Source organism: Linepithema humile, chromosome 5 (assembly GCF_040581485.1).
Source record: "Linepithema humile isolate Giens D197 chromosome 5, Lhum_UNIL_v1.0, whole genome shotgun sequence".
NCBI lineage: Eukaryota > Metazoa > Arthropoda > Insecta > Hymenoptera > Formicidae > Linepithema > Linepithema humile.
In genome coordinates, this window is record NC_090132.1 from 23,595,549 (window position 1) to 23,618,288 (window position 22,740).

The 22,740-nt window shown below is 37.6% G+C and overlaps 2 protein-coding genes and 1 long non-coding RNA gene across 5 annotated transcripts in view; 2 read left to right on the forward strand and 1 right to left on the reverse strand.

The window, feature by feature from the left end:
* btv (beethoven) overlaps positions 1–3,981 on the forward strand; it is a 21,795-nt gene extending 17,814 nt beyond the window's left edge. Inside the window, exons 41-46 of the mRNA XM_012363796.2 lie at positions 5–221; positions 1,081–1,508; positions 1,707–2,009; positions 2,091–2,332; positions 2,425–2,719; positions 2,844–3,981. Of these exons, the coding sequence (XP_012219219.2) occupies positions 5–221; positions 1,081–1,508; positions 1,707–2,009; positions 2,091–2,332; positions 2,425–2,719; positions 2,844–3,124 (1,766 nt within the window). The 3' untranslated portion in view covers positions 3,125–3,981. The remainder of the gene's footprint in view (positions 1–4; positions 222–1,080; positions 1,509–1,706; positions 2,010–2,090; positions 2,333–2,424; positions 2,720–2,843) is intronic.
* Positions 3,724–17,308, reverse strand: rdgA (retinal degeneration A). 3 transcript variants are annotated; one of them, XM_012363715.2, is made up of 11 exons: positions 13,512–17,308; positions 11,934–12,090; positions 11,078–11,751; positions 10,482–10,876; positions 9,924–10,306; positions 9,268–9,583; positions 8,993–9,179; positions 8,610–8,915; positions 7,904–8,176; positions 7,625–7,788; positions 3,724–7,439 (listed from the first exon to the last, which is right to left on the reverse strand). In XM_012363715.2, exons 1-11 carry the CDS (start codon positions 14,540–14,542, stop codon positions 7,390–7,392), a joined length of 3,936 nt encoding a protein of 1,311 aa, XP_012219138.1. In that variant the 5' UTR covers positions 14,543–17,308; the 3' UTR covers positions 3,724–7,389. The 3 variants fall into 3 exon arrangements, with proteins under 3 accessions (XP_012219138.1, XP_012219137.1, XP_012219139.1); XM_012363714.2 differs by having other exon boundaries at positions 8,993–9,200; XM_012363716.2 differs by lacking the exons at positions 3,724–7,439; positions 7,625–7,788; positions 7,904–8,176 and having other exon boundaries at positions 8,733–8,899; positions 8,993–9,200.
* Positions 17,309–20,656: 3,348 nt separating this feature from the next.
* Positions 20,657–22,119, forward strand: LOC105670292 (uncharacterized). Its single transcript, XR_001100411.2, has 2 exons — positions 20,657–21,246; positions 21,517–22,119. It is a non-coding gene; the product is annotated as an uncharacterized lncRNA (long non-coding RNA).
* Positions 22,120–22,740: the final 621 nt, after the last annotated feature.

Here is a 22,740-nt window from a genome sequence, read left to right on the forward strand (position 1 = left end):
CAAGGTGTTAAGGATTTGGCTCCACCTTTGTGGACATTGAACACAATTGCCCAGGAAAAGGAAGGGTCGTATCCTGTTCTGCTACTTTTATCTCCGGGAACTGATCCTGGTGCCGAGCTCAGCATACTGGCTGCGAATCATGCCTCTGCTGGATTTACCGAGATTTCCTTGGGTCAAGGATATGTTACCCAAGCTGAATCGGCATTGGAAGCCGCATGCAGGTAAAGTCTTATAATTTCTGAAAGCAAATAAAAGATTTTATTTTTAATAAAAATTAAATAAATATTAAACAATTTAATAATTAAGTAAAATAAATAAATTAAAAAAAAAAAAATTTTATTTGAAAATGTAATTAAGGCTTTTAACCCGTAACACCTCAAAATTTTTTTCAAAAATTTACGAATCTCAAAAAACCGTCTGAAGGGATTGAAAGATCTCTCGATACCCTGCGAATAAAGTCCTATGGTCCGATCTCCTATCTCCTATAGTTTCCGAGTTTTAGGCCCCGATAACCAAAAAATCAGCGACGAAAAAGAGCTATAACTCCGTAAATATTCATTGCCCGCTATATGTTCATAGGACCAAAGTTGCTTGTCTCGATGAGACGCATCGACGTAGGTACTCGGTTACAAACGAAAAATGATGGCGACCCATAATTCAGTAAACATTCGATATTCTATGTATATACATGAAATATCTATAATGTGAAAAAAATGTACTGTATATACTATGTACATACATAGAATGTACCTCATGTACATGCCACGAATGTGTATTGCACATCCTCGGAATATATCCTATGTACATACTGCGAACGTGCACTGCACATCCTCGTAATATACCCCATGTATATAGGTACACTGCATATCTTTGGAATATACCTATGTATGTACTATGGACATCCTATGTACATACATGTGGTAATTATTTCACATATATAGGATATGCGCTTTATATACTTTTCACATTCTCTGTATATACATAGAATATAGAATATACATATATGTATATACATAGAATGTACATAGAATGTTCTAATGTTTATTAAATGTCAATTACACTTTCGTTACTATTTTGCAGAAACGGTAGTTGGATATTATTGAGCAACTTGCAGCTTGCTCTGAATTGGTTACCGCGATTAGAGAGCCTGCTTCGTTCGCCGATGTGTACGACAAATAAAAATTCTTCTACGAGGATCTGGCTGACCACTGAAGAATGCACTGGATTTTATCCGGGTTTAGCGGGACTCTGTTTGAAGTTAGCTTATGAACCTCCCGAGGGCGTAAAGAGGAACATAAAGAGATCGCTTCATCAGCTACGACAAACGCAGCGTGATGGTGACGCCACGACTGCCGTATTGGTGCTCTCTTGGTTGCACGCAACGCTTCAAGAACGACGAAATTTCGTTCCTCAAGGTTGGATCAAATCGTATGAATGGAACGAGTCGGATCTCGAGGCGGCTTACGAACTGGTCGTCAAGGAAATGATGAAGGAGAAACGATCGCAAGGTACATCTTATCATTCTTATCATCAAAATCTGGGATTCTTCGATATTTTTGCTAACAGTCAAAATTAAGTTTAAATTTCGCTAGAAACAATACTATGTATTCATTCTTTGCCATTTTTAAAGTACTCTGCAAAAACGTAAATATATAAATTATTTTAATATCTTATAACTTACGCATCAAAAATATTGGCATAAAAAGGAGACTGGCAGATCGGCAGAGGTTTACTCGACGTTGCGGTTTATGGTGGTCGACTTCAGGATGGCTACGACGCAAGAGCGTTGCGCTCGATGATACGCGATGCATGGTCCAGAGATATTTTCGAGGGCCACCGGAAGCTGGGAAATGTGTTAAAGGTAACCGACGTGACGCTCGGCGATCCGGTGAAATCGTTGGAGAATCTAGACGATGCCGATTCGCCAAGGGAATACTTCGGCCTTCCTGCTAATGCACACAGAGCATGGGAAAGAGCTGCTTCGGAAGAAGCTCTGACGTATTTCAAAGGTATTTGAAATCGTATTAAACTGGTTAGATTATTTTAAACTGGTTAGATTATTTTAAAAATAATTTTGATTTTTCTGCAAGGCATCTTGATGAAATCCTTCAGCAACAGCAAAGAAAACAGCAATAAGCTGGAAAAATCCAAAGTCAAAGAGAATTTGAAAGAACTTATGGATCGACAATCTTCTGTAACATTCACATATGATTCAGGTGGACAGAAAAAAAATTCTTTGCAAGACTTTTTCATGGACGAGATTGATCACACAAAAAAGTTATTAAATATCGTACAAACGGACATTGACGCATCGTCTTTCGAGAATAACGAAGTAAGGCAGATTATTTTCAATTTTAAATTGTACTTTTTCAACTGTTATCTAATTTTTATAATAATGGATACAATTGTTATTTATAATCGAAGACTCCTAAGCATTGGTTAATGGAATGGCGAGCTGGTCCGAAAAATGCCATTCAATTTATAAAGGCGGTTTCGTCCAAGTACGAAGCGCTAAAATCCTTAGCGACGAGTATACCTCGCCGAGTCGATTTGTCACAATTATCCCGACCACGCGCTCTTTTAACTGCACTAAAGCAACATACCGCACGAGAGCTTGGCTATCCACTGGAAACACTTCAACTCTATGCAAATTGGATCGAAAATCGTCCAAATAAAAAATGGAAAGTGTCACTCGAGCTCGAAGGTTTACTTATATCAGGTAGATTTGTGATTAATTGTTAAAACTTTTTAAATCTTTTTCTAAAATTCTTCATAACAAAATAATTAAAAAAACAATATATTTTATTCATGATTTACACAGCCATATAATGTCTTATTTACAGGAGCTTTGATTGAGGAAGGTGTCTTGAAAGATTTGGATGTAAATTCGGCAGCGGTCGCGGTCGCCCCGATATGCCAAGTGGCATTTATGCCCGACGAATATTCGGAAGATAAATCTGGCAACGATAATTCTAGCAATTTCGAAGATCGAGAAGATTATCTGTGCATACCGATTTATACAAGTGTTCAACGAGAGACTCTAATCTGTGCGTTACCGATCACATGTCCGAGAGAAGAACGCGATGCATGGTTACGTCGTGGCGTCATCCTATATTTGCGATAAGTACTTACAGTAATCGTTTCTAATCACGAATTCAGTGATGAACATACGAGATAATAGGCAACTAGTGTGAGACGTTCAAGCAGATTTCTTATTGGAGATTCTTACGGAAGAATGCGGAGATGTTAGTATTTTTATAAATAAAAAGTTCCAATCACATACTTTAAGAATGTAAAATAAACGGCACAACTTTTTTATTTAATTTTAAATAGAAATTATTTTCTAACAATTATAATTTTACGATTATGTAATATAAAAATTGGAAAAATTAAGCCTCCCGATATTTTCTATATAAAATTTTTAAATGTTATTTTTTATTTTTATTTTTTGTCAAGTATTAGATATAATTTAAATCAATAAATTCTTTATAGGCGTGACTTTGCTTGATCGAATAAAAAGACGAGGGCGTTCAAAGACAAGAATTGAGCAATTTTAACACGCTTATTATTATTAAAAATAAGATACATAAAGATATATCGAGGATTTGTTGAATGTTATACAGAATGTTTTATCACTTTAAATTCTTCAATCGAATTAAAGTCGATCTCTTTTTATTACGTTCTGTTTTGTTGTATAGGATATCTCAAGAATAATTCGATGACTTGATAGCTGTGTTTCGTTTAATAGATTTAAAATTACAGATAATACAGCAAATATCAGTTATTTTAATAAAATAAAATGGTCATATTGGTTGGTCCATCCAAGCCTTTCTCACGACTTAGAAATTTACAATGTCACAATATTTTCCGCACTCTACACAAAACGCGCGGGTCGCATACTGACAAACATATTGATGTTTATAGAAAGCTGTATATAATTCAGTTTCTATTTTATAGAAAATAAAAACTATTATTGTATCATTTTGGCCTGAAAATTTATTAACAATCATTACTGTCTATTTCTTTCGGAAATATTCGGAGACATTTATTCGATGGACAAACGAATGGGTGAATGGACAGAATCTTTTTTTCAATGAACTACCTATATAGAAGAGCTAAGAAATTCATAGAATATATTCATAGAATTTATCAATTCGAATATATATTATTTAATACTTTGTATCTCTTTTTCAATAAGACTGGACGACATTAAAGTTTTCATACTAAAGTTTCGAGCATTATGACTTGTACTTATGATAAAAAATGAAAGCGAAAATATTCGTCGATTGCTATTTTCACGCAAAACCGATTCTAGACGTACTAAAAAAATATTTGTCTAAATAGGAACGCTATTATTTTATCATGTAAACGCATCTATTCAAGATAAATGTGTCTGTGACTTACAATACGTATAATTAACATTCGTTTGCCGGAAACTTCACAAACACACACAATAGGAAAAAAAAATTTTTAATTATCTTTGAATTATCAAGATCATTAAAAATTAGCGTAGAATTATTAAAAAATAAAAAAATATATCTTTTTTTTATGGAATAAAAGTAAGTTCTGCCGTCTCGATATGTTCTGCCGTCCAGTACAATCAACATTATAACGAACTTCGAAATGACAAACGCGGAATAACAAGACTGTTATAATATTAATAATAAATTATGTATACGATTCATAAATTTTATGACAAATACAGAGAGAATAGAACGTTAAGAATTTTGACTCCGTATATCGGCGCAGCTTTCGAAAATAGGGAGCTTGCACGTGCATACGAAGTATTATTATTTATACGACAACAAACGAGATAATTTCGAATAAGAGGATAAATGGAATAGAAAGAAACGGACGGGAGAGAAGTAACAATCGCGGTGCGAGCGCTGACTTATGCCGAAATGTCGTGTGATTGTCGTCAATTTATTGCTCTAAAACTTAAATCGAGATTTGCGAGCTGAGCCAGCGCTCTTGCCGCTGCGAAAGGCGTCGCTATATGTCCGGGAAATTCTAGTAACTTCCCCTTTTTTTTTCATCTCGAGTCTAATGTTATCCCGGGGATTGAAACCGGTACAATTTTGACGAGTGAAAAGTTTTGATGCTGCGGGAGCGAGAAAATTAAACTTCACGAAATTATACCGGCTTCAATGGTGTTGTGTCATCGGGCGAAAAAACTAACATTATTCTCATTTTTTATTTTGACATACCCGATAACATGCGCACGAAATATACTCTTATACGTCCTAAGAATCCTACAACAATCGTAGTTTCTTTTGCTTTAAATATCTCTTTTTTCATCTCACAATTATCATCGACAATAGTACAACAGGTACGGATCGCGAAAGGCATTTCTTCCTCAAATACTCTAAAAGATCAGTAAAGATACATGCGGGATAATCAAACGTCGCGCCCCTTCTCACCCACGAATGCAAAGTCCTTGGAAAAAAAATTCGATCGAAGGCCAACATTTGTACTTTCCAACATTAAATATCTCAACAATCTGTCTGAAGTAAATATGCTATTAAAATATTCTCTTTTTCTTACAGGTAAGTCAAAAACAAAATTTTGTTACTTATTTACATACTTCCTAAAACTTATCTATATACTCCGTAGAACTTAATTTAATAATCATACGATAATGGCAATTTCTGTTTGACTTGCAGCATACGTGGTTCTAAGACCTCATTTGAGGGTTAACAGGACGGTTTTCTCCAGCGAAATAATCGCGCGACGAGAAAACCACTCGAGGTCTAAGAGAATGCGCGACTGCTGGAACACTAACACTCGATAGTTTCAGTACATCATTTACATATTTTTAATTTCAATAAATAGACGAGATGGTATATAGCTTTAATCTTAGAAACAGAAATTTGTTTGACTGAAACAATTATTTCTCACGTATTAAAAGAAGCAGAATTAAATCTGAATATTTCTAACAATAATTTTCTGCCTATTACTGTTTGTAGTCTAATATGTAAATCAATTTTTTAACAATATTTAATTATATCCTTTGCTTTTTATTAATTTAAAGAAATGTGTATTCGAACTATCGAATGCTAGTATATGTATAATATTTAGTAACAGAGGAAAGAGACAGAGACAGAGGATACAATACACTCGCCGCCATATCAAATCTTGAGACACATATTCAAAGTACAATATAATATAACCTGGGATTTTTTTTTGAGGATCACAGAAATATCGATAAGTAAAAGAGCTCGATTAAGTCGCGTGAAAGAAATCGTTGCGTGCACGATCGTATTGACTTATGAGCGGCGTCGTCTTTTAGAATATGCGCAAATCTAAGCGATAAGCGCCTCAAAAATTCTACACGTATGTACATAGATTTTTATATCAATTCGACAGAAAAATAATTATATATAGTATAGTAATAGTACAATAATAGCGATAGATTGCATCTAACTACTAATTGGTGTTCGTACGTTGATCCCTTTTTACATTTTTGGTATCATTTATAGAATATTTTTTCGTTCTTACAATTCTTTCTCTAAGATTATTCTCTATTCTTCCTCGATTAAAACTAACAGATTATCGATTCGCTTGTAGCACCCATTTTGAGTGAAGTCTATGCACGTCCGTATATAGTTTCTTTTTCTTTTTTTTTTTTTACGTATTCTCCAACATGAGACAGTTAATCTTCGTTTGGCATCTCATCATTAATGTTCCTTCGCAATTCAGTCAGTTGGCACAGATTTTATGTTTCACAATCGAAGATGGCTTCTGTATAAACAAACCTCCGTCTTTCCTTATCGCACAAATATAATTGCTGGTCCATTTCTCATTAACTTTGTATTTTGCTTACAAGAGAGTATAATATTAGAATTTTCCATAAATATGTGTGTACGTATACGTATTGGTATATACCTATATATATATATATAGATATACAAAATTGACTGTCTCATTTTGGATGGAGGAGACATTAAATGCCATATCAGAAAAATAAGTTTGCTCGGGGAGCAATCGAGGAGTTCCCTGGCCGATTGTGGTCCGCTTGCCGAGTATAAGAACGCAATTAGAGCTACAGCCTCGGGCAAGATTATTAGTGAGAAAATAAGGGTTTTATCATCGATTAAAAACAACTATGTAGTTACGTATATGCGGTGTGTATAATTATGTGATAATTGTGTTCCTAAAGAGTAATTTCGAAGTATCGACAAGAAAAATATGACAGCATTTGGCAAACACGTAATCGACGTGTATAACGTCGAAGTGAGAATATCAGATTATCACGGGCGAGTTGTGGTAAGATCGCCGAAAAAATATATCGCGAAGACATCGTCAAAGTGCCGACAATAAGCCAACCGTGGTCGCTATTTTATCGCAGCTATTCAAGGCGGTTCAGGCCGTGGCGATCAATGCTGGAGGTCAGAGATCGCTCTCCATCTCGTCCGTCGCCAATTGAAAGTGTTCTTGACCTAGTAACACAGGCATTGTTACAAACGGCGTAATTGCATGCTTTTAGAGTTGTGTTTCACGTTTGAAAGATCAATAACAAGTTTTCTCTATCTTTCACTTTCGCAACGAAAAGTGTCGAATATTTCAAAGTGAATTAATTATCTCGTAATTAAAAATTATGGAAATGCTTTCGCGATTTACTCACTTTGTAGATACGCTGCTAGATCGTGATCCTCCGCGATCAGCGCGAGTTGATGCGGCGTGTTGCCGTGCCGATCTTTGACCATCAAAGAAGCACCACCAGCCACAAGCATACAGCAAATGGAACGACGTTTATTCTGAGCTGCTTTATGTAAAGCAGTTTGTCCTCTGAAATTAGAATAATATTATTTCAAATCAAATACACGTGTGTTAAAATAAATATTATTCGACTTTCAATTCGATGTTTAATCATAGATTTTCGATCGGCGCGTTAAATACTCACTTGTCATTATCAACCATGTTTAAAATTGTCGGTGGCGCGCAGGCAATAAGATATCTGACAATGTCCTTGTGGCCGTGTCTCGACGCCAAATGAAGCGCCGTTTGGCCAGCCTCGTCGATCGACAAGAGCGAGTAGCCCTTTTGATTAAGTTGCTTCAACGTCGGGAGATCACCGATCTTCGCCGCTCTCAGTATGTCATCGCAGTTTTTCTCGAGCAACTCGGCGCTAAATCTGTGAACTCCCGAGCTCAGACTGAAGAGTCTGTCGCGAGGGCTGCAAATAAAATCAAGATCTAAATTATTGCGGAAGCTGTATACGTCTTCGATGCAGATGCCACTCGGAAGGCTAAACTGGATGAGATTAACTAATTTTCTTGCTGTCAAATTTATTTCTAGAATGGTATACATATAACAATTACTTGCTGTTAAATTATTAAATAATAATTATTATCCAAATAAAGTATTCAAGTGGAAATAATTTTGTTTGCAATGGCTGAATAAGAGTTTATGTATTGATTCATGTTAATATATAACGCGTTGAGTCATAACACAAAAATATATTTTACACCTTCGAAAAGGCAATCGCGCGGAAGAAAGGTCTATATTATTTATCGCCAGTATGATTTTCAGCTTCTCTAAAGCTCCTTTCGGTCGTGTCGCTTATTTAGATAATTAAAGATACTGAGATAGTTCTAATAATTTTTTACCTGATAAAAGTAAGAGGTCGATCAATCTGATGCGACTGAACAGCAGTAGCGATTGCGACACTGGAGTCTTGCTTCAAGGATTCGCGATTTATAAGAGAATTGGATTTGATATCCTCGCTGGGTGACACATCCACAGAGTTCCGGCTCGTTGTATTCTTAGATTTGGCATTTTGGCTATCGGTTTTCTCATCAAACTGCCTGGAAAACCTGGAGGGCTCCTTCTGCTCCTGTATGCCTTTAGATTCGTTCGAAATCGATCGCTGCTCCTCCTTTGTCACGGCTGGCATATCCTTTGGACGTTCGTCGCTATATCATATCGTATCACATATTTCAGAGAAAAAAAAAATATAAACGCTAGGCTTGCACAGAGATACCTTGCATACCTCGGTAAATGAGTTTGCGTAAATTCGATTTCTTGATTCGTCATGATTTGGCTCGGTCCAGCTTTGCCCTCGGATTGTTGAAAAGCGTCTTCATCAAGAACGTAAACGGCCTCCGCTGCAACATCCGTTACATAATGCAGCTGCTCCTGGCCACGATCGATCCTGAAGAATCTTTCCGTGGTGCATGCTGGAAAATAATCAATCTTACCTATACTCTCGCATGGAAAATGTATGCACATAGATTTTGCATATAATTTGCATGAAGCAACACTCACAATCAAGAAAGCAGCAAGCATCCATATTATAATCTTTCACTAAGAGCTTTCTCAGGGTCTCTAGATCAGTTGTAGCATCGAGATCAAGCGGTTCCGTCACCCACACCTCCGCCACTTTCTTCAATGTCTCCTTATCATGATGATGTGTTTCATAATCTGACATTTTTATCTTCATTACAGGCAACTTTAACCGTTCCAATCTTGCTGGATTTTGATGAGGTTTGCCCGTGTTCCTTCTTTTCGCTAACATCGTAGCCTTGTTTAACATACTTAAAGTTATGATGGATGGTAACAGACGACAGGCTTCGCCGTCAACCTACACAATATTATCAAAAATTAAATTGTATACTATAGAAAATAATTATACCATTAAAAATTTTTAAAGATAAATTTCTTTAACCAAAATAGAATTTCTGCCAATGTATATACTCGGTGACATGTTAAAATTTATTTTATTGAGTAAAATATTTGACTAAAAATTAAAGTTTCGTAAAAATTGATAAAAAATGACATTTAAAAAATATCTTGTAATTATAAAAAATTGATTTCTAATAAAAAATTAATTAATAATAAAATAATTCGAGAATATTTTGAATATAAAAAATAAAATACTGTCGAAATAATGTTAATATTTAATGCAAATTTATGATACTTGCCTGCATCGGTATAGTCTTTGTCGTAACCAGTTTGGCTGTGCTGCATTGTACTATACAAGTGCCATGTCCGCGAGCTTGCAAAAGCGGTAGCTGGTACGTGGTTAAGCCGACTACTTCAATCAAGCCATCATCCATAGATGGTTCTTTAGTGCCACTTCCTGCGCTCCACGGATGCGTCCCGCCACCGTATGAAGCGATATTCAAAAACAATATAGCATGAACTCGATGCTCCTTCAATTTCGGCGTCATGTCCTGACCGTCGCATTCCAGCGTCACAAAATCCGAAAGATCTTTCCATTTTGTGAGCAACAAGTCTTTGCAGCCCATCTGTCCGTAGAATAATTTGTTCCTCATTCTGGAGTTAAACTTCTCCGGGTGAGCCTCTACAATTGCAACAAGTTTGTATTGTCAAATGAGATTTTATACACAAAATCTAATCAAAATCAATATTTAATCGATATAATTCCTACTTGAATCAACGTCACAATGTGATAAATTTGTCGTTTCGACAATTTTAAAAGAAATTTAATACAAAAAAAATTAAAGATCAAGTCTTACCTCGAGCTTCGTGAAATTCAAGAGCAATGTGAGCGTCTACGCCGAGAGAAAAGTAATTGTTGACGACATTGAGCGGCAAGTTTTCTTTGCCCTTTCCACCGTCGTCGTCGTTCTTGGCGTCGGGATTTCTTTCAACTTGTAATTGCCATCTATCCAGCAGAGTGGTCTCGCTGTCGCCTATGCTCGTTAAAATCTTTCCGATCGGTTCGTCTTTGTAACCACCACCCCATCCTAATGCCCTCGCTAAATCATTTCCGGTGCCTAGAGGAAGTACTCCGACCGCTGGCGCTGGATAGGCACCGATCTGATCCAAAATCGATAGAACCCAGCCGACCGTACCGTCGCCGCCGCAAGCCAAAACGCGTAAATTCGGAACCTTCTTAAAGAGTTCCAGTCTGCACAGAATATTTTACATTTTCTTAGTAAAATGTTTTTTTTTTCGTCCTTTTTATATAGCTATGTATTGGATTTATTTTCAAAATCATAGAAAATAATTTTCCGTAATGTTCTCTCTACAGTTAGCATATTATTTTACTTTTATTAATTTTATTGTTAATTTTATTTTGACACGACATTCAGGAAAGCAGCTTACTTACCCCATTTTCGGACCACCCTGCGTGAGATCGAAAACCTGTCTCGGATTGAGCAACCACTGGAATTTCTGCAGTAACTTCGCGCCCTGATTGCCACCAGATTTCGGATTTATAAAGACTAAGACCGGCTTCACCGTAGCCGTGGGTATCGGCTTGACGATCCACATCTCTTCCTGACCCTTTTCTTTCTCTTTCTCCTCTTTCTCTTTTTCTTTCTCTCTGCTTCTTCGACGGCCAGAAGCTCCGCCGCTGCCGGACTTTTTCTTTCTCGATCTTCTCAGGCTACTTTTAAAACTACCTTTTCGTGGAAGTTTTATAATCCAAGACGGCGGCACCACGATCGACGCGTGGGTGCCTAGCTCGCAATTTTCGCCGATCTTCTGAACGTTAAAGCACGCTTCCTTGTTGTGATAAGCAGCCTTGCACCAGCTGCAGCTTACTGCAACAATCTCTCTGGAGCTGAAACTAAGCTTTGACTGGAAGGATTTGCTGCAATTGGCGCATTTGCCCTTCTGGGATCGTCGGTGAACCCAGTGATGATGGGTTGTCGTTTGCTCGCGATATTGACGCACGCCTACATCACGAAAACTCGGCTTGCAGGCGAATTCTAAACTTCCTACGCAGCAGGCGTGGGCTATTACTCGACAAGCCGGACACTTCAACCGGGGTCCGTGTTTCTAAAGAAAAAAAAAAGAAGATATCGAGGTTAATATTTAGATTTATGTTTAATTTATATTTATCAGATAATTCAGAAATATCTTTATTGGTTATTATTAATAATTATCTCGCATATTAGACGAATAATGGAAGTCTTGAATTTTTAAAGCGTCTTTTTTTTCTGCACATTTTTGGAACTTACAGAACAATCGTTAACGTAACAGAAATCACCGGATGTGGCGGTTGGTACCCAAAGATGTTCTCCATTGAACGCATTTGGACCCCAATCTGGTGTCGATCGGGGCTCACGCTGACTCGAGCCACCGCCTGTGTCATCTTCTACGCTATCTTCTCTCCCTCTAGAATCATCAAATGCTCGTAGAATTTCTTGCAGAATTTAACCTTCTGGCGTGTTAGCACAATAGAAAAAAATTAATTTAATTCAGTTAATATTTAGCACGCACACTCTGATAAAAAGCTGCGATATAATTATTCCGGTTATAAATTAATCTGGTAATTTTGCATTTTATTATAAAACTTATTTGTATCATAAAAATAGAATGTAATGTAGGAAAGGGAGATATACATCTGTGTACATAATTAAATTTCATTACGTTCGTGCTTTACGAAGGCTGAAAAACACCGGGGGAAAATATCGTGTCATATCTTTGAAACCCATAAAGGCATCATCAAAGATTTGCGCTCTTCTAAATAATTAAAATCTAGTTTTCCATGATGGAAGAGCAAAATATACAAACTTTGAATATAAATAGTTAATGCTCACTCTGTCACTTTTACAAAGGAGCTTTTTTCACGTGAAATATCGCACATATGCGTGATGATAAATAATGAACGATCATAATTATGGCGCACGAAAGGTGTGTGCAATACTTCAATTTACTTTTACACCCTCGATCAATATCTCTCTTCTAAATATTTAACTCCCTCGCGTATCCAACGTCCACGATAATGGACGTACTTTGTCTTTAATATGTAATCACACACTTTTAGAGAAACTCCGTAGTGGCGTCCTGATTTATGGACGTCCGCTGAGTGCGATATAGCGTGCGATTTACATAATGTAGCGCTACGTGCCCTTTTTAAGTGGAATCATAAATAGAGTAAAGATATACAAGCTGTAGCGTAATGCCAGAAAGTTTTTCTGTTTTCTGCTTATCTTTCACATTCTTTATATATTATATGGCAAAAGTTATATAAAACATAACTTATATAAAAAATAAATAATAATAAGCAGAAAAACGTAAGTATTTGTAATATGAAAAGCGCATAAATCAATCTGCATAGCGAAATTTGAGGATTTTTAACAAAAATTTCAGAGATTTTTAGAATTATGTAGAAATAATTTATATTTTTTAAATTAATCATAAAAACACAATAAGCTTAAATTTAATATAAATAAAAAATTAATAGACGAAAGAAGATAGAAGTATAAGATATTATGTGCAAATTGTTTTACATTTATATAATTCTTATGTATTCTGAAAAATTCAATGTTGCAATATTTTCTTTTATGCTTCTATCATCTTCTTTAACAACAACGTAGATTAAAATCTATAATTAGAGAGCATTAACGAAGATGATGCAAGAACTAAGATAAACAACTAAAAGACTTCAAACAATTTAATTTACATATTGCATAACAGTTTAAATTTATCGTGAATTCGTAATTAAGGCAATTAACGTGTGTTTTCTTAATGTGTCGCGTGACACATAGACACAACTCGCTGGTCTCGCGGCTCCATCAATCAGACGTACCCACCCTATCGAAGGTCGCGGTTCCTTTCCAGGCAGCAACGCCGTGTATCTCGTCCGCGTGTCCGTCGGCAGCACGATGTCGACGCTCTTTGACCTGGTATTCTGCTGCGGCACCGCAAGCAAGTCCGCGTCGGCGATGCTCCCGTTCTTGTTATTGTTAAAACACGAGTCCACGGAGGCGGCGCGGTCTCTTTTCAGCTCCGGCACGGTCAGGAAAATGTCCCGCACGATAAACTTGGACTGAGCAGGCTCGACGTCGTTCTCCTCGTCGTCGTCATCGTCGTCTATCTCGATGCTCGTTCTGATCGTCTCCGTCTCTTTAATAGCTAATATAGTAGGTAGCTCTAGAGGAAAGGTGGTCAGAGCTTCTTGCCTGGATAGCGATCGTCTGCGTTGCCTCTCCGGAAACTCTATTTTGACCTCGGAATTCAGCTCGGACGCGATTTCTACTGTAGGCGACATGACGCATGATGATTCATTTTGCACGTCGTCGTCGGACGTTAAGGTGACCGTGATTTCCGGACTGCCCTCCCTCTTCGATTCGTCCTCGTGATCCGACTCATTCTCGGAGAGATCCGTGCCGCTGTCAGCCTCGTCGACCTCCTCTTTGGAGATGTCCTCGCCCAGCCAGAGAGTTCTGTATTCCTCCACGCAGGCACAATGATAGCATCCGGAGACCTGAATGATTGGCGTGTCCGGTCGATCGAATGAGGAGCCGAGGAGTTGCTGGCTCGCGGATGATCCTGAACTCCCGGAGTACGCGTCGAAGCTCTTGGAACGCTGACTGGTGTACAGTTGCGGCACTTTCAGAGTTGCCGATCGCCGGCGTTCCTGCAGTCTCGTGGAAGAACACGCGGAGGACGACGAGGAATTCGTACGCGTGTCCCTGCCGTCGTCCTGCCGCGTCGGCTGCAGCTGCATCTCGTCGAAGGAGGCCGATCTGATCTGCTTGGGCACCTCGAGGCTAGATTGGGTCTTCATTTCGGCTCCCGTGGGAGTGCGCGACCTCTTGAAAGTCGAGCGCAGCTTCTGCATTCTCGCCTGATAGCTACCTGCCAACACTGTTTGCCACGCTATCGGTCGTTCTGCTTTTCAACGACCATCCGGCCGAGACACGAGCGGTCGTCGCGCTATCTTCTTCGCCGTCGAGATCGGATTCGTCCTGAACACCGTCGCGCTTCTCTCCCTGTTCTTGAATCGCCTGCTTGCGCCTCGAGAAGGACAATGATGACGACGACGTTGCGGTCGTCTCTTCTTCCAGATTGGACTCAGCTGCCGATTTGCAGCCCATCCTAAGTACCTTCGCCCGTCGTTGTTGTATGAAATCCTCGAGTCCTCAAGAATCCTCTAAAATTTTTTAACGGATCTCGCAATTGTTAGCTCGCAATAGAAAAATTATATTGAAATTATATCGATGATCGTTGATGTCGAGAAGGAAGAAATACTTTGGAGTTTGCCAAAATCCGTCGCAATCCTTTCTCCTGATGGTGCGCACGGAGGGCGGTTTATTTTTAAAGCAGCTTCCAGGATCCGTCTATACGTGATGTTACGCTGAGAATTTTATAGAAATTTCTGACCATCGTCGATCCCGATTCGTTGCCAATCGATGTTGCGCCGGAGCCGCGCGTGTATTCGCATGCTCCTTACGTATATGTTAGAATTATTCAAATTACATTGTGTCCGTATTTCATTCAACTCACATTGGGTGCGTCGACCAGCGCGAAAACTAATAACAAAAGCTCAGACATTCGGTGAAAACGATCTCGATAAACTTTATGCTATTGCGAGGCGGACAAACTTTCATTTCCACCATCTCGTTCGTTCCTTTTTCTGTATTTCTCCACCCTCGCACCTACTCTCAATGAGTTCGCACTCAGTCACTTTCTCTCGCCCCTTCTCTCTCTCTTTCTCTCTCTCTCTCTATCTCTCTCTCTTTCTCTTTTTCTCTTTCTCTCTCGTCAACTACCGCCCTCACAGCGCGGCTCTCTCTTCTCTTGAGTGACTAGCACAATCGATCGAGTTTTCCAACGTCGGAATTTATTTTCACGGTGTGCGCGTGATAACGCCGTCGATGCTCACCGATAGGAGGTCGTGAGCACTGCCGCCGCAGCGTGAGACGTTATTGAGCCTCGGTGACTTTGAAAGCAGAAATCGATTGATTTTCATGACACAGTTGAGAGATGTTCCGGTGGCAAACGTCTTCAAAGTTTTAAGCTTACGACGTCATCGAATATTGACGATATCGACGATCGAATGGCACAATTTCCGGCGTTGAAAGTCAAAGCTCTTTGGATTTTTTCAGGACGATCGATTCTTTGATGCCAAAAGCGCGTCGTAGTGTCGAAAGATCAGATCGCATCGATCGGGATCACTTTTCCGGGTATCACAATAAAATAAATTAGCGCTTTTGCGAAACAATATTCAGCAACGAGGCACAATAAGCTGAGCGACCTTCGCCACGTCGGCCGATCCATACATGGAATCAACGATAGTACACAGCCCGTCGAGGAAATTCGCGCACAGCTCCGCTCTCATCGCTCTCGAGGTCCGTTCCTCTCATTCTCCTCTCCCTATCTCATTTTTTCATAAAGATCTTTTAAACAAAGGCATTGTTAAAGTTTGCGGGAGCACTTACGCGCCGCACACAAGTTACGCTAAGAACAAATTTATCGCAGTCCTCTCCCGTTCAAGATTTCCGTTCCTCGATCGTGGGCCTTTTCGAAATTTTCGCATTCGGAATCTCGAGATCCTCCGATACGTCGCCGCGTTCTTCGCGATCCGCAACAGCGCGTACAAATAACCCCAAGAGACGACGCTAGCGCGACGTAGCGCGGTGCGACGCGGCGTGGCGAGATTGCCGGTCGGACTACCAGCGGGCCAGGGCTCGTCGATGACCGATATCGAAAGGGGTGAGAGTGCGCGCAGAGGGGGTTGTACGTGCGTTTCCATCCTCCGTCTAGCCTCTACCATCATCCCTTACCGTGCTCATGCGCTCTCCAACAGATCACCTCTCGCGGAGTGCCATGCGCGCGATAACGTAGGCCGGATAGTGCGACCAGAAAACGGAGTTCGTAAGGTGAAAAGTGCGAGAAACACGATCCATATGAGACCAGCGATTGTCAAAAGGTGTCAGATGTATTGGTATCAGGTATTCGTATTATTAAAATATCTGAGATAAATAGTTGAATATCGTATTTCGTAATATCTTATTTTATTTAGAAAAATATTGTCGGATATTGAAAATTTAGTACAGTTTAAAATTGTCCCACAAAAGAATATATCGAACTATCATTCCTTGATTTTGATAAGTTCTGGATACATTGTAATTTATAGATTAAAAAATAATACACGTATTTTTCGAAACATTTTTATAGCTTTTAAAGCAATTTATAATAAAAAAATGTATATTTTTAAAAATCTATATTATAACATATCAAAAATTCGTAGAAATCGCAGACGGACAGTTGAATAAAATTTTTTGTTAGATGTTAAATATTATTTTTACCCACATTTAGCTCCTTCCTTATAAAACAAAAATATATTTCTCATTTTTCATTCAAATAATGAATACATTTGAACTTTATTCTTTAACATTTCTACAAATATTAATCCAAATTTCTCGTTGTTCACTACTCATAGTTCAATATTATTTAAATCTCGCTTGCAAACTAGATAAACTTTTCGTATAACGACTCACAAAAATTGCAATTATACTATCGATGTTAAATCTTATAGCTTTTTACAAAACTTTTAATAAGACGCGATGTCGGTTGCAAATAAAATAAAATTTTATTATTATAATAATATACTTTTATCAAGCCGAGGTATAATTTAATTTAACAAATTTTGTGCGAAAAATTTAGCAATGTGTTTTTATATGAGTTATTCAAAAAAATCGAACTAAATTTATATTTTAAAGATAGATAATTGATTAAAAAATTATTTCGTTTAAAAATTAAAAAAAAAGATTTTTATTTAAAAAGAAAACCGCTATTCAAATCCGTAATTGCTAACCTTTCGTTCGAATCAGACGGTATAGGATCTTCGCGGCATCTTAAGTTCGTGCCCTCCGCGAAATGCACCCGTTGTCCTAGCTTCGGAGCAACCAACTCGAGCAACCTACAATGCACACGAGCAAATGCCCAGATGGTGGTATACGGTTAGCATAAAAAATATAGCATCTATAATGTTTACGTTTCTTCGTTTTACGCGTTTCCTCTAGAGAATCAATTGGCATGGCAATGGCCGACTGCTCAGTGTAGGAAAGAAATTTGTAGATGGATCTTCCGAAAATTCAAAGTATCGTTATTAATTTAAAGTAGGAATTTTTAAGCATTATTACTAGCTTATCGTGTATGTAATTGTGTAATTCTGCGCGTGTAATTACACGCGCTATATAGTCGATGGATTTAGCAACATAAATTAGAATCTAATGCGATTCGAAGACGTGCATGGCTTAAGTATTCGAATCATTTTAAATAAAAATATTTTGAATTTTTAAGTCAAAATAATTCAAATAACATTTCTAGCAGGCAATTCGGTGAATCATTTTATAGAAAATGTTCTAACATAAATAATTACTACTTTTGTTTTCTAAAGTAGAAATGTAAAGTATAAAGCGCAATTTTTAGTGTTTTAACAAGTTTTATTTATTATAAACTTGATAAAATATATGTCGATTGTGTACGAAAATTTGGGTTTTATAAAATAGGGGGCAAACATAATTTTTTAATTACAAATTTGATATAAAAATACTATAGTTGCGTAAATGATATTGATCGCAACGAAAATGAGTCTTATAATTAGATTAATTATAAGAATGTAATGTGATACATATAAATCAGTAACTTACGTGATTCTTATTACGATTACTTCTTCTCTCGGCGGCTTATTTACTGATTCACATTTCAAACAATATTTTAAACACTGCCAATCGATAGTCATCTTCAGTCAGTTTCCCCAAGTTATCAGCGCGTATAACTGATATATAAGAAAAAAAAACGCGCAAATATTTGCAGGCACGAATATCGTCCGCAACACTCTTGCTCTTTCGCAACTGCGAATTATGTCATCTCTGCGTAATAACACACCTGTTTACCACTTTTCCAGCAACAAACGTATCACCAAGTGACTGTCACCCACGCGTCTTTATCCTGCTACTGGCCGTAATTGAAGTCAGTAGTATTATTTTCATTTCTGACTGAATCACACGCGTGCACACACACACGCACACACACACACACACACACACACACACACACACACACACACACGATAACGTCTTACGTCTTATGAAATAATATGTAATTATGCCGCTCTATTTTATTCAAGGATTCTGTCAAGGATGATTGAACAAGAATGCAATATTATTTATATATATATTCTATTTATATATATATTCCAAATGACGTGTTGGTTAATGCACTTTTCAAAATCGTATTTGCTATTAAATAATATCGTAAAATGCAGGCAAATAAAATATAAGATAATATAAACACAAGAAAACAAAAACTACACTGAAATTTTGGACAACGTGTCTGCGTTTGAAACCAAGACAGATCACGAAACTGTTTAAGTCTCGCTCCCGTCTCCTTCGTATATGCTTCTACTATATTTGTTCACTCCTTCCACAGCAACGAAGGTAAAAGCGAGAAATTTGGTCTTGTTCACGAACATTGAGCAGTTATCTTATAGTTAAATTTATTAATTATAAATTAAAATTAGTCAGATTTGTATGTTATGCGACTAATTTAGGTTCGTTAAAATTCATTCTCATTAATATTTAAGTTTTGTCAGCAAATGTCATGGTTCCATGACTATGCTGCTCGATTCAGCATTAAATGAACGATACTATGTCAATGTGAGCAAGTAACCGGTTTTCTCGTTTATATGGACTTGTGATTTATGTATTATGAAAAAAATCTTCCTTAAATCCGGAAAATCTTGTTATTTTTAATTATACATTCTACGTTTATCCTGGTTGTTGTTTGTTAAAGAATATACTTCGCATATTTTAAATAAAGAAATATCTATTAATAAAGAAATATATATTTATAATTAATAAATTGTAAGATAACTGCTCAATGTTCAATGTGAACAAGACCGTATTTCTTGCTCTTACCTTCGTTGCTGTGGAAGGAATGAACAAACATAGTACAAGCAATTTAAAATCAGCAAAAAAATACGACGCATTAATTTTAAACTAAAAAAAAAAATTTGCAAAAAGATATATCTACAGCTATAAAAACTACTAGAAATAAATTTAATCGCAATGGAAAGAATAATACGAAATAATAAAGTATAATCTCTTTATTGTTATTCCTCTCATATCATATGCTAATTTTGTACAACTCAGAAATATTTATGCGTTAAAATAAATGCGCCACTCTTACGTACAAAAAAGTACATCATAAAAAATTTACGATTCTCACCCTTCTTCGATTGTATCATCTTCTTCGTATTTCTCCGCATTTTCCTTATTTTCTTCCTCTGCCATATCGTCGACAAGTTTCAAGTTTACACAAACTGAATAAATTCAATTACAAAATTTCGGAAATTAAACCAAAAAAAATCCATAAACGAATTTTTCCAATGTGCTTTTCGTTAGCAAAGCGTTTAGTAAACATTTGGTCACTCTTGAGTCCTACAATTCCATCATTTGGTCTCTCATGACTAACTTAGAAGAAGCAGCTCGGGGTATTACCTTGCTTATTATGGCTTCTGAAGACTTGCAAAGTCACAATTCCATTTTCCATAATGCCATAAATGGCATTATCGCTTATCTATATGCGCATGCATTAAACAATAGTAGACGTATTGTACGTGAGGCGAAAAATAACAACAAAAATACATATCAAAATATGAATGTATTTCGAATTAGATTATATATAGATTATTTGACAATGCGATTATATATTGCATTGATTTACATTGCATGATTTTTTATTTTTAGCGTTTGACATTTAATTCAAGTTTCAAGTAACTAATAATTAACAATAAAATATGATAAAGAAAAGAGAATATTATGTTGATAAATTTCTGTACAATGTAGAGTTAATTCCATTGTTTTATCATAAATATCAGTTTCGTAGATTTGAATAGACATCGTTAATGATTTAACGATTTCTGCATCTCTTGAGTTATATTGACAAATTATTGCGTTTAATTATTTTGTTGTTTACAATGTTTGCTAGTCAAAAATAAATTATTTTTAGGTGATGATAGAAATAATATGTTAAGAACTCCGATTTGTCTTTCCTCTATTTAATATTCCACTTAAAAATCAATCTCTTCCTGCATATTTGAATACGTGCTGCAATTCTTTTACCATTTTATTTTATTTCAAGCGAGGAACAATCGAGGTGTATCGATCCCATTATCGAAGGATGGAGGTCGATTGTCGCTTACCTCATTGAAAGCGGCTCTCTCGTCAGCGAGCCGTACCGTATCAGCACGCCGTCGCTCCTCCTTTTCCGGCTTTCGTAATCAACATGATCACACCAAAGATAGGATCGCGTAACGCCGCCTTGGCCACGATGGCGATCAACGCCGCAGCAAGCGATACGCTCTCGCAAACACGCGGCCGTTAGTTACGAACATTTGCATGTCGCGAAACACACGCGTCGAGTAATAGATCAGCACTTGTTCGATCGTTCGGACGACCTCAGGTGAACGCGCTCAAGTACCAGCCGCTTGCATCGACTTGCATTTGCATTTTTAACACTCGGCTGCACTGTTAGGTAACACTTAATATTCTAACTTGGGGGGAGGGGAGGCTCTTGGCGACATTTGTCAATTAGTATCTACGGCGATACGCAGCGATAACTCTCACTGACGTCCTAGACGATGCGGACGCGATGCGATGCAATGAGTCAACGGTTGTCCGTCTGGTCATTTTGTTCGGTTAAAGTTCGGTTAAAGTGAATGGAATTTGGAAAGGCCAGTCTGGCGCACACAGACGAATGCTCTTGGCAGGCTGCACTACTAATGACGCTAATGCACTTAAACAGGACCGTTCTCCAGACGTAGGATGAAAAACCGCAGAGGCGCGGAGAGAACGCGTGTGATCTCGAGGAATACGAGGACTCCGGCGGCTTACCATTATAAATAGTTGCGACCGAAACGACAAGAGGCTCACAAGCCAGTATAACAGACGAGGAAAGAGCGAGAGCGACAATGAACAGAGGGGACGAGGAAAGAGGACAGCGGTCAAGCCGGCGGGAAATAGCGACACGTCAGACTAGCGATAGACTCGAACATCTCGAGAGAATGATTTGAGCGGGTTCACCTGAGGAGACTTGTCGCGTGTACGGGCGCGTGGGCGACGAATCTAAACTTGGATTGAACTTTAAACGAGTCTCTCGAAATTGAGAAGCTCGTGCTCGCGAACTGTCGTATAGAAGCATATTATTAATCACACAAACATAAACGTGTAATTTTATACTTGCGCTCTTGAACTTTACATTCGTGAAATTTGTTATTCTTTTTTTTTTGCTCTAATTACACTTTTTTTTAGAAAGTACAAACTGTTTTCCCAATTCGTCATACATATAACTACTTGTATATATTTTTTTTAAATAAACTCTGCGAATATCTGGTCGTTATGCTACTGATACGCGAGGATTTAATCTTCCTAGGTACTGCTTAGCTCCTCTACTACTCTTACTTAGGTGGACTTAGCAGACAAGTGAACAATTAATCACTAACAAGAGCAGCGGATCGACTCCGTTGCTAATCGCACCGCTTGCTTCGTTCCGTCCTCGTGCCACCGTATCATTGTTCTCATCCGCAAACCTGCCTGCAATTGTAATTTATAACGAATGATGTTGCGTCCGTTTCTGCTCGGCTCACGTGACACGATTCTGTTCGCTTCACTTTATCGAGTCGCGAGCCGTCTCCGACGAAAATCTATTTCCGATGTGTTGATTTCTTTTTGGCATCGTATTTTGGCTCGTTTGCGCACCGCTGCTATTTCCGAGTAATTATTCCCACATTTATGTGAATCTCGGTTCAAGTAACGGACTGGTTCTATATACCGTTTGTATAAAAGTAAAGAAAATTTTTCTTTATTCTAAATTTCAATTTTCTTTATTTTAAATAAACTTGGAACTTTTATGTCCAAAATTAAAAAGTTTGAAATTATTTGTTATCACATTCATTTAAAATGACCCGCCGCGAAATATTTAAGTCATTAAATTTTTTTGCGTTGAGAAACTGTTGTTAATATAACTACG